Raw genomic sequence first — 13,092 nt, forward strand, 5'->3', positions numbered from 1 at the left:
ATCGTCGGAAACCTCTGAGGCTTGAGTGTCTTCGGAGTCGGATGGGTCTCCAGCATTAGCGACCTCGCCGTCAGAAACCTCGGAGACGTCAGTATCTTGATTGGCGGAATCGACAGCAGTTTTACTATCGCTAGAAAGAGCTTTTAGTTTATTTAGAGATTCTTGTACACCTTCCTGGATGAGTGTTAATGTGTCGTTTAATGATGCTACATCATTTTGGGTTTTGTCAGTAGCCGTTTGTAATCTAGAGAAAGTGAATGCCTGGCTTGTCTAAAAATTACAATATTAAAAAAAATATATTAGTTAGGCACAGTCACATATTTATTAAAAATAAGAAACTTACGACCATTCGCCAATATTATGTTAAGCGAGTCGCATTGAAAATTAGGATATATTGAATCTTCTGGTTACTGATACTTACGCAGGCTAGGAAAAGAACGCAAGCAAAAACTGCTAGTTTTGCCATATTCATGCCACGATTGTAACACTGACGGAACTATATTTTTCATGAAGGATGTGACCCTTATATATACTTCAATTCGTGGTATCGCTATCAAAATAAAAAACTGTTTCTGACTATAAATATTTGTCGAAATTTGATACCAATTGTGTAAACCTGGTAAAGCGTCTACGATTGTGATTTTCTCGACTGTACAAAGTAGTTTATTATAATATCATATATAAGTTGTAATTATTATTTTTAATTAATCCTTCCTAGTTACTTTTGGTATCATTGCGTGAAAAATTCACGAAAATTTGACGCAGTAGGCAACGTGTGTATATCAAATATGTCAATATTAATTTACTAACCGAACGTTTCTTTTATTTATACAGCTACTTTCTTCAGTTATAACATTATTACACACGTATTAAGGCACAATAACATAACACATTCGTTATTTATAACCGCAATAATATTGGCATTTTCTTATTTGCCAATTTCTCTATGATTTGCTTTTAATCGTAACATGTAAACGGAAAAAGCGAAAGCGAGGATTCGTTGAAGAATGCGTAAGAAAGTAAAACTATATTAACTTTGTTATAAGAAGTTCTATGAAGCTCATAAACACCTGCGGGAAATTTTGATGTAGGTATCGATTTTACTTGACTGTTTTAAAAATACTGGCGGAAAATGTTTATGATGGTGATGAGTATACAATTTATTATGGTATTCTTATTCGCATATTTTAATTAATGCTACGTAAGGCTTCTACCCTACACTCGCACGTCTTGAAGTGTTCTTTTTTCTCTTACTTCGTCGTCCGATCACCGACAGCGTGCTATTCCTCGGCGGTCTCGCTTAGCGCGCGCGTTTGCCACCATTTACTTAGACGAGCTGTGAAACGCCACGTACGCTACCATATAAAGAATTTCAAACGACGCATATAATACTGTGTGTCACAGTAGATTATGCTCCGGATAATTAACCCCAGACGGATACGTCGGGCTGCCTGACTCCAAAATTCGATCGGAATGAGGTTAAGGTATAAACAGAGCCTCGAAACGATTGTCACCTCCACCATAAGTTTATTTGGACCCTTTGAGGAATGGAGAGACAACTGGCAGTATCAGTTATTTCGTAACTTTGGTGCCATAAACATATATCATAGAGACCCCTCGACATCGAATGTTCCGTTTACCCTTGTCAGTATTCTAGAAATTTGTTAAGTTATCCCTACGGAAATCTGAATCTTGACATTGATCATATTCCAGTTTGCTCTACTATACGAGATACATACAAACTTTGAAGCTACGTACTATGGCAAAGATCCCGAGCCTTTGCTGATGAAGAATGAATTTCTCGAGTACGCTCCATTGATCGTTATCGGTTGCTCCAAGCAAAACGAGTCCCTCAAATTTGGATCTGTCGATATTCATCTGGAATTCGAGGCGGAAGACAATTTCCCTGTCGATACATCGGCATTCTGCCTGATCCTGCACGATCGCATCGTAGAATACAATCCAATCAGTGGTGGAATGAAAAAATTGATATAAAGAGGCTGCAATCATCTCTCCCTATGCAGTTTATCAAAATGGAATTCATCGTTACACTTACATTTTATATCTGTAAATTATAGATTTCAGTGCTTAAAGCTTCTATATTACATTGAGCAACAAAACCTTGTGATATCCCCCAAAAAACACTTACGTGTAAAAAACTACGCCAAGTACAGAAGTGCTGTGAATTCCTGTGACAAAAAGTATTGAAATCATATTATTGAGGCCAAGTACATAAGTCACTACATGTTTACCTATTATATGATCTAGTACTGGTCCATCATGTTAGTTGTATTTTCAAAATTTCCTATGTTTTCGCCACTCTTTTACATTACTACTGCTTCCGGTAGTTGATTATGATTTAATGGTCATTTAATAATTAACAAAACTTTAGGTGATTTCTTATCGAGTACTACTTGGCGGGTCCAAATTTACATCAAGAAATACAAAATTCCCGGAATAGAGCAAAAATTTTTGAAATCGAGGGTTTTGATGACGTAACTTCCAGAAATTGTGGGCGCAGATGTTGCCAACTTAGCACGGACACTACCCTTCGAAGGCTCTCGAATGATGGTAAATGTCGGTTCCAGGAATCTTGGTCTACACCGGCACAGCTACACTACTAATCAGGTTGTTGAAAGCATTAGGAGTGGAAATCATAATGGAGGGTAGAAAAGGTAATTTTAATAAAAACAGCGAAAGCCATAGGAGATAATTCGCTTATATATTCATTAGCACAATCAATTAGATAGATCTATAATAGATTAATAGATTAATTAAATTGATCTAAATAATTGCTGAATAATGTTTTATGAACAGAAGAAAATGTCAGGGTTTGTAGACTTGCTACAATCTGCTTCTTTGAATGCATCAGTAGCTTTGAAGTCGATAGACTGCTTGAGATAAGACGCCTAATCTGAAGTTTCATCCGAGTTCTCTGAAACCTCGGAAGCTTCACTGTCTTCAGTGGATGATGACTCTGAAGCATGTGCGACCTCATCGTGGGAAATTTCGAAAGCTACAGTATCTTCGGAGACGGATGATTATGCAACGTCTACGGACTCGTCCTTGGAAGCCTCGAAGGCTTCCGTGTCTTCGGAGACGGATGATTCAGTAGCATCTACGACCTCCATTTCTGAATTGTTGGAAACTTCACTTTTTTCCGAAGAATTTCGGCGTTCGATATTTAATATTATTCCAAGACTTTTGGATCCACTGCTTGAGAGTACCGATGATTCCTTTGTCATTGGAATCTCCAGTGTCTTCGGAAAGCGATGACTCTGCAGCGATAGCGACGCCATCGTCGGGAACTTCGAAGGCTTCAGTATTTTCGGAGACGAATGAGTCTATAGCATCTGTGACCTCATCGTTGGACACTGCGGAGGCTTCAATGTCTTTGGAGATGGATGACTCTTCATCAACGGAAACTTCGGAGGCTACTGTATCTTCGGAGGTGGATGATTTTTCAACATCTACGATCTCTTCCTCGGAAACCTCGGAGGCTTCAATGTCTTTGGAGATGGATGACTCTTCATCAACGGAAACTTCGGAGGCTACTGTATCCTCGGAGGTGGATGATTTTTCAACATCTACGATCTCTTCCTCGGAAACCTCGGAGGCTTCAATGTCTTTGGAGATGGATGACTCTTCATCAACGGAAACTTCGGAGGCTACTGTATCCTCGGAGGTGGATGATTTTTCAACATCTACGATCTCTTCCTCGGAAACCTCGGAGGCTTCAATGTCTTTGGAGATGGATGACTCTTCATCAACGGAAACTTCGGAGGCTACTGTATCCTCGGAGGTGGATGATTTTTCAACATCTACGATCTCTTCCTCGGAAACCTCGGAGGCTTCAATGTCTTTGGAGATGGATGACTCTTCATCAACGGAAACTTCGGAGGCTACTGTATCCTCGGAGGTGGATGATTTTTCAACATCTACGATCTCTTCCTCGGAAACCTCGGAGGCTTCAATGTCTTTGGAGATGGATGACTCTTCATCAACGGAAACTTCGGAGGCTACTGTATCCTCGGAGGTGGATGATTTTTCAACATCTACGATCTCTTCCTCGGAAACCTCGGAGGCTTCAATGTCTTTGGAGATGGATGACTCTTCATCAACGGAAACTTCGGAGGCTACTGTATCCTCGGAGGTGGATGATTTTTCAACATCTACGATCTCTTCCTCGGAAACCTCGGAGGCTTCAATGTCTTTGGAGATGGATGACTCTTCATCAACGGAAACTTCGGAGGCTACTGTATCCTCGGAGGTGGATGATTTTTCAACATCTACGATCTCTTCCTCGGAAACCTCGGAGGCTTCAATGTCTTTGGAGATGGATGACTCTTCATCAACGGAAACTTCGGAGGCTACTGTATCCTCGGAGGTGGATGATTTTTCAACATCTACGATCTCTTCCTCGGAAACCTCGGAGGCTTCAATGTCTTTGGAGATGGATGACTCTTCATCAACGGAAACTTCGGAGGCTACTGTATCCTCGGAGGTGGATGATTTTTCAACATCTACGATCTCTTCCTCGGAAACCTCGGAGGCTTCAATGTCTTTGGAGATGGATGACTCTTCATCAACGGAAACTTCGGAGGCTACTGTATCCTCGGAGGTGGATGATTTTTCAACATCTACGATCTCTTCCTCGGAAACCTCGGAGGCTTCAATGTCTTTGGAGATGGATGACTCTTCATCAACGGAAACTTCGGAGGCTACTGTATCCTCGGAGGTGGATGATTTTTCAACATCTACGATCTCTTCCTCGGAAACCTCGGAGGCTTCAATGTCTTTGGAGATGGATGACTCTTCATCAACGGAAACTTCGGAGGCTACTGTATCCTCGGAGGTGGATGATTTTTCAACATCTACGATCTCTTCCTCGGAAACCTCGGAGGCTTCAATGTCTTTGGAGATGGATGACTCTTCATCAACGGAAACTTCGGAGGCTACTGTATCCTCGGAGGTGGATGATTTTTCAACATCTACGATCTCTTCCTCGGAAACCTCGGAGGCTTCAATGTCTTTGGAGATGGATGACTCTTCATCAACGGAAACTTCGGAGGCTACTGTATCCTCGGAGGTGGATGATTTTTCAACATCTACGATCTCTTCCTCGGAAACCTCGGAGGCTTCAATGTCTTTGGAGATGGATGACTCTTCATCAACGGAAACTTCGGAGGCTACTGTATCCTCGGAGGTGACAATAACTTCAGAGACGGATGTCTCTGCAGTGTCAGCGACCTCGTCTTTGGTATCCTTAGAGACTTCAGTGACTTCGGACACGGATAACTCTGCATCATCTGCGACTTCATCGTCGGAAACATCGGAGACTTCGATGTCTTCGGGGACCGATGACTTTGCAGAATCAGCAGCTTCATCGAAGGCTTCACTTTCTTCGTAAAGGTCACTGCTTGAGGAGTTAAATATATCTCGATCATCTTCGAGCCAATTTGGAATAGTTTCGGAAATTCCGCTCTCTTTGCTTCCTTCGGTCTCTGCACTTTCTTCAGTGCTCTGTATGCAGGATTCCACATTTTGAATAAGGATGGAACGTTGACCGTTAAGTCTGTGAAGGGTCTTGGCAACTGAGCAACCAGCTTTATTGACATCAAGAGCTCTAATGAGTGTGACGTATTTAAGAATTGCAATCGATACTTTCGATTTGCTAGTTTGTGAGAGAGTTGAAGCGATGCTCTGATGCTGAAAAGATTGTAATTAATTTTAATATTGTTACCGCGTGTTACAATATTTTTATTATAATAATGCATATTTCATCCTTGATTAATTGTCATATTTAAATGGAATTGAAGTCTTACGATGCTTTGGCATTGTTCAGCATTTTTGGATTCCAATCGGCATTTGGCAGCAGAGGACAGTGCATCATGAATTTCAGCTATGATGGTATTGGTTTCTTCGATAAACTGGTTCAAGTACTTCTCTTCAGTTTTAATTACTGAATTTATGCAATTTGTGGTTTCAGAGATGCTACTCATAGCATTGGACTCAAACGTAATACCAATAACAGCGCACTTCTTTACGTCTTTTGTCGTGACAGAGTTGATTAAGCTTCGAACTCTTACTCTAGCCTGTTAGATAATTAAGATCATTAAGTAATATGACTGGAGGTGTAGTTGGCAGATCATTTACACAAAATGATATGTTACGTACATCGTTGATGATTAAATCGACAATTGTATGCACATTATTGACTATTCTCTTGACAGCAGTTTTACGATTGTTGACAAGAAATTTTAGTTTATCTAGAGATTCTTCTAGAGCTTTCTTGACCCGTTCTAATGTGTTGCTTAATATAGATTCTATATCATTTCGGGTTTTACCGATAGCCGTTTGTAATCCGGAAAGAGTGAATGCCTGGCTTGTCTAAAAATTAAAATATTAAAAAGATATATTGGTCATGCACAGTTATATATTTATGCAAAATTTGAAACTTACGACCATTCGCCAACATTTTGTTAAGCAAGTGGCAGTTAAAATTAGGATATATTGAAATTTCTGGTTACTGATACTTACGCAGGCTAGGAAAAGAACGCAAGCAAAAACTGCTAGTTTTGTCATTTTGATGCCGCAGTTGTAACACTGACGGAACTATATTTTCACGAAGAATATGGCCTTTATATATACTTTAATTCGTGGTATCGCTATTAATATTTGTCGAAATTCGACACCATTTGTGTCAACCTTGTATGGCGACTATGATTGTGATTTTCTCGACTGTAGAAAGTAGTTTATTATAATTGTCATATATAAGTTGTAATTATTATTTTTAATTAATCCCTCCTAGTTACTTTTGATATCTTTGTGTGAAAAATTCTCGAAACTTTACGCAGTAAGCAACGTGTGTATCAAATATGTCAACATTAATTTGCTAACTGAACGTTTTTTTATTTATACAGCTACTTTCTTTAGTTATAACGTATTCAAGCACACTGACTTAACACATTCGTCATTTATAGCCGCAATTTTTTTCCCAAAAAAACTTTTGTATAAAAAAGTTCGCTAAATATAGAATTGCTGTGAGTTCCAATTTTGAAAAGAAAAATCATAATATCTATTTCTTACATTATTGATCGAAATACAAAAAATATTGAAATCATATCATGATGTCCAGTACATAACTCACTACATAACTACTTATTATACGATATAGCAATATTATTGAAATAATTTTAATTAATTTGCAGAATTTCCAGTTACGATTTCACTAGCCTTGTGTGTTATTTCTTTTGCTTATACTTAATTATGATTTAATTGTCATTTAATAATTTTTACAATGTTAAGTGATTCCTTATAGAGTACTACTTATCGTATCCATATTTAAGAAAAATTTGTCTTTATTATGCCAATCTTTGACTACAAAACAAGTCAACTGTCAAAACAGGAAACGCATGACATTCGGAGATGCTGTGAATTATCTAACTTTATGACTCTTATTCAGATGTGGATACGTTAATGTAAGAAAGAATAAAAACATGATCAACATTTGACAGCACATGTTCAAAATATATTGAGGAAATGGAAAACCAATGAGTTTTTTGGGTACGATAAGATTTGAACCCAGTAATTTAGACTAGGAGAATGCCAAGAAATACGATTATCGTCGTGGCATTTTTCTGTTTGCTAATTCTTCTATGATTTGCGTTCAATCGTAACGTGTAAACGAAAAAGAGAAAGCAATCCCTAAGATTGGTTGAAGAATACGTAAAATTGTAAAACTTTATGTTATATAGCGTGACAATAGAGAGCGCACTCGTAACAAACAAACAATAAGGATGGGCGGTTAGTGTCAACAATAGCCGATAGATGAAAAACATCTCTTGAAATTCAATCCACGGAAAATAATAGAAATAATATACAATAGAGGATTGGCGCTCTCCGCTAATCCATGTAGCATTTTAATTATTTAAATAATGCATTTCAAATTAAGAATTGAAAAAGTTCAATTTTCAACATTGAACAAGTACATCGACCGTGAATAATAAGACATTAGGCGTGACTCAAATCTTTGAGCTCGATTTAGGCTCTCTGGGAAAGAGCATAGTAATTCCATAAACTTGTTGTGAAGAATTTTATCGGAGGCTAGCTCCATACTAGCGCTCGCTATTCCGCCGAGCCCGTCCTGTTATTGTCAAAGTTTGACAATTGTCAAAGTTGAGGAGAGCACTGCGATCTACCTCAGAAACCTCAGTTGACGCCATATTGATTTCGATGTATTGATCGATGTTATCGATGTATTATCGCCGTGATTAGTCGATTCGCACAGAGCGCCAGTAAGGCCACGTTACTAACGCAGGCGCATCGTCTGTTCCACAAAGACAGGTCAGAGAGAGATAGGAATATACAAACAAATATAGGACGCTTCCCTGACAATTTTTTCCTACAATACCGACATTTATTTTCGACGATTGTAATTGACGCACATGGAAAAACTGTTGTACCTGTCGTCGATAATTTAATATATCTTTGTTATTTGATTTCATCATTTTATCCTATGTCGCGTAAGTTCTTAAAGACGCCAGCCCCGAGCATTTACCTACATCCCATTTCATACGCTCATAAGGAGCGTACAAAATAGCACTATCAATAAACGTTACCATTAACTTCGTTATAAGATGTTCTATGAAGCTCATAAACACCTGCGCGACATTTTCATGCAGTTATCGGTTTTACTCGACTTTCTTAAAAATGCTAGTAGAAATTGTCTCACATTTAAGGATGATGACGAATAGCGCGCGTAGGAGTATTGCTCAAACTCAAAACGATAGAGGAGACGAAGCGACGTCGTTAGGCAATACGAAAAGACCCATTTGTAGAATATTGTCGGTCTATTCTTGACCGTCCATTTTCAGGCTTATGATGTCCCAAAAAAGCATTCGTTGTCGAATGCTAATAATTAGGTAAATAGTACAGACCAATACTATAGTACTCAAATCCGCTCCTATAAATGTAGCAGAGCAAAGTCCCCAAAATTATTTTACCATATACAGAAGTAATGTGCTTTTTATCTGCTAATTTCTTGCTAAATTAAACATTTTTGTGCGCCTTACGTTTTTCTGTAAAATCAATTTCCAAAGTGCGCCGCTAGCCTTATACGAAGCTAGCAGAGCACTGGATATATCGTCGATATCATGGAGTCAAATTACACTGCAATTATGTGCTCTTTATGTGTTTTCCGAATATTCCAAACACACACCCCTAAATCAAGCATTTCTGCCAATACCACCCCTAAGAGGCTAACTTCAAAATCGAATCTCGTCGATTTTTTATAAAAATTAGGTGTCTGTTTTGGATATTCGAGAAGCACATAAAGAGCACTAAAATATGTTGTATTTTAATTTAATACTATCGAAAAAATACACGAGATTTGATTTTGAAGTTAGCTTGGGCCTCTTAGGGGTGCTATTCGCAGAATTGCTTGATTTAGGGGCGTGTGTTTTGAATATTTGGCAAGCATATAAAGAGCACATAATTTCAATGTAATTTAACTCCATGATATCGAAGATATATTTAGTGCTCTGCTAGCTTCGTATAAAGCTAGCGGCAAATTTTGGGGACTTCGCTCTGCTACCTTTATAGAGGTCTCAAATCCGTCAAGTGTTAATCATCCTTTAAGTGAGTCACTGCTAGACAGCATGTAAAATTTCACCACTAGGGTACATTATGTGGTATAGACTTATACCGCAAAAAGTAAGTTCGCGAAATGTGATATAAATGTATAGCACATAATATACCCTACTGGTACATTCATACAAGCTGTGTAGTACTGGCTCGTTTAAGGGTGATTAAGATTTGACTTATTTGAGTGCCCTAGTGTTGGACTCAAATATTGACCAACCATTATTTATTATTATTATTATATTAGATATTCAACAACGAATGTTTTTTTTTGGATATCATAAGCCTAAAAGTGGATGGTCAAGAGTAGGGCGATAATTTTTTACAAATATGCCCTTATATGTTATCTGGGATACAGGTATTCATACCTGTATAGTACACTTTCCAATGCGACTCTACAGAATCGATACAACCAGATTTTCCAGTTGTCGAACACCTATCCTTAACTATCGGCCACGTTTCGTTGTATCCGTACATTCAGGCGAGTTTCAAATGCGAGACAGCAAGGAGTCCAAGATTATTCTCAAGGGATACTTACTGGAAGCAAGTAGCTCCTTAACTACTTGTCAACCGATGATAATTTCCGTTCAAGCTCCCCGTTGGTATCGTCTAGCTTTACGACATCATTTAGCAGATAATCACTCTTGATTTTCTTTTTACCTGTTTGAGAAAAAAGAAATTATTTACTCCTTACGGAAAACCGGTGTTAACACACACATACCCAAGCTATGAGATTTCTGATTATCCTGACGTGATACGTGGCAGCGGTATTCTTGGCCTTCGGATCCTATATCTGAAGTGCTTCTCATTTTCTTCCCCAATTCCGTGCAAACTTCTAGACGGAGAGGTCATTACGTCTTTGGAGTATCTGCAAGAAAAGAGATAATAAAAAGGAAAATCCTCGACAACGTTCTCACAGTGTGCAATTTCCTTTTCCATCCGCATCACCCTTTCTGCTTATCTTTCCACTTCTGAATTCTCGCTAGAAGAGAGTATTCGTGCAAAAATTACTGGAACTGAGGTAAAGTTGGAAACGCGTCAAGTATCGCGCGAAAGTGCACCTATTGTATGAGAGTATTAATTGGGTAGTCCATATGTCACTTAACTATCATGAATAACATCTAATACAATATTGTCGTACTGTAGCTGGCTCATTGAACTTGTCACCGATAATAAATATAACATGGATATGAATTAGATTAACTATACGAATTCGAAGAAATTTTGTAATGTATCTTTTTACTTATTCACTTTTTAGTTAAGCGTAAGAATATTCAACGTATTAATAATGCTACTGATTGAATATCTCGAAAAAAGAAACGTTTCTATTATATTATGTTTCTATTATATAATATTCTTCTATAATTGTAATATAATTTACAAAAAACAACTTAATTATTAATATCATTGATTGTCATAACATTATATACACATAACCCGTACTTCCACACACATTACACATTACGTTACGTGCATCACACTGCTGAAGATGAGCTCAGTTAGATGATCCTAAGCTGCACGGTACACTTCTTCATAAAAAGTCGGTCCATCGATTAGTCCACGTTGATATGAAGTTCTCGGTATTATTGGGATGATGATATTGATGATAATTGTATCATTAAATAGTCGCCTATACAGAAAAATTGACAAAGAAATCCCAAAGGTATTGAAGCGTTTTTTAAAGAAATGATCATATATGGTAGATTGAATTATACCTGTCGTTCAGCTATAATTTGGCTGTAAATTCGTCTGGTTAGTTGATATTTCGAGGTGCGACTAAAGTTTTGGGACCAGGAGTGACCAAATCTGTTGACCGATATTACCACCCTTTCTAATGTCATGTAGTTTTTTACAATTTTTAATCGAATTTGAAACTATCATTTACATAGTCAATTGTGCTTAGTTACTGTGGAGCAAATTATGATCTATATCATAAATCAAACAAACAGGCAACAGTTTGACGTGTAATTATATCTTGTATGAGGTATCAAGTATTCGATATTAATAATTTGGAAACCTCTGTGAAATATTTTTGTAAAATGACGAGTTTTTTTTGACTAAGTTAAGGTACTCACTTATTTTGTAGGTCAAAGTAATGTCTTTTTCTTCATATTAGAAGTTGCTGTCCATTTGAATAATGTCTGTACTGTAAAGGAATTCTGTTTCTGATGATCGGTATTTCAGCAGATTGTTGAGTGAGTCAATATGCACAGCTAATTTGAAACTGGCGCTTCTCGACTTGATACTTCGACAACCGTGATGTTTTCTTGCTATACGTCGTGAACTGTATGTCTGGTGACGCATACTGATGTATAAAATCAAAATATTCTTAGCAACTTGTGTCAAATCAACATTTCATATACCAGAAGAGAATTTTCTTTGCAGACAAGGTGGCTCGTAAATACGATTGCAGCTGATCAAATATGGATATGCTGATTTAATGTTTGAGTCCTGTCTGTATTCAATTCGTTTGATAATATAAAGTACATTATCCTGGTTAGCAGAACATTTCTCACTTAATCACAGCGTTTTATTGAGTCTAGAGTAGTAATTTCGTTGTATAAGTGCTTAAAATCGCGCGAGGGTGTTATAGTACTCTTTCTATTATCAATTCTAACAAATTTATTTTAAACAAAATAAAATTATTATATCATAGCAAATAAAAAATATTATACAAAGATGTAAATTAATGAGACTTTTTCGTTACACTAAAAGAAAAATTATAATTTATATAACATTTCGAAATAGATTTTATATTTTTTTTATATATAGTATATCAGAGGAAGGTTCCTTTTCTACTACTATTAGCGATTTACAAAATCATTAAACTATTTCACACAACACCTATTCGTACTCACTCATTATCCGTTCTGTATTGCCGAAGACGATAATATTTGCAGCTTATCATGTTTGTAAAATATCCTGGAGTAAGTCCGTTGTATTATATTCCATTAGGCGAATACGTTTGAGTCGTTCTTCAGATTTATATACATTCTTGGTTCAGGTATTTATAAGTAAGATGAAACGGTGAAAATCCCTTATGCCTTAATGATAAATCAGAATGGGAGAAACAGCGTGACTTTTACTATGACTTTTTAAATAACAAATGTATTTACCTGTGTGGTCTACTATCGTTGACAATCCGCAAGCGAAATGGACGATTCCCGTATCGCCTTCCAGATGACTATCATCAGGGATAATAGCCTAGATGGGGATAGATCATAGCGAACTCTAAAGGCGAATACAACAAATAACCAGGATATTCTACCGGTAATATAAATTTCTACTACAGCGTAAAACCTTACGCACGTGTATCGAATACTATTTTTTGATGCCCGATGCGTAAAATATGTATGAACCCGTACGTAAAAAGTAACGGAGGATCACGCAAGTGTTAGAACGGGAAATCGGTGGAGGGGTTGGCGGAGCCGCCCCCCCCCCCCCCAAAAA

At 37.5% G+C, this 13,092-nt stretch overlaps 1 protein-coding gene across 5 annotated transcripts; it reads right to left on the reverse strand.

Annotated features, from left to right (window-relative positions):
* Window positions 1-2,701: 2,701 nt before the first annotated feature.
* Window positions 2,702-12,827, reverse strand: LOC107274390 (rho-associated protein kinase 1). 5 transcript variants are annotated; one of them, XM_025091645.1, is made up of 11 exons: window positions 12,759-12,827; window positions 12,501-12,686; window positions 11,718-11,788; window positions 11,358-11,448; window positions 11,096-11,272; window positions 10,364-10,510; window positions 10,181-10,302; window positions 6,178-6,390; window positions 5,826-6,095; window positions 5,210-5,709; window positions 2,702-5,140 (listed from the first exon to the last, which is right to left on the reverse strand). In XM_025091645.1, exons 9-11 carry the CDS (start codon window positions 6,000-6,002, stop codon window positions 3,151-3,153), a joined length of 2,667 nt encoding a protein of 888 aa, XP_024947413.1. In that variant the 5' UTR covers window positions 6,003-6,095; window positions 6,178-6,390; window positions 10,181-10,302; window positions 10,364-10,510; window positions 11,096-11,272; window positions 11,358-11,448; window positions 11,718-11,788; window positions 12,501-12,686; window positions 12,759-12,827; the 3' UTR covers window positions 2,702-3,150. The 5 variants fall into 5 exon arrangements, with proteins under 5 accessions (XP_024947413.1, XP_024947411.1, XP_024947412.1 ...); XM_025091643.1 differs by having other exon boundaries at window positions 11,358-11,548; XM_025091644.1 differs by having other exon boundaries at window positions 11,718-12,181.
* Window positions 12,828-13,092: the final 265 nt, after the last annotated feature.

The sequence above is a fragment of the Cephus cinctus genome, unplaced genomic scaffold (genome assembly GCF_000341935.2).
Source record: "Cephus cinctus unplaced genomic scaffold, Ccin1 Ccin1_scaffold3057, whole genome shotgun sequence".
In the NCBI taxonomy this organism is placed as follows: Eukaryota; Metazoa; Arthropoda; class Insecta; order Hymenoptera; family Cephidae; genus Cephus; species Cephus cinctus.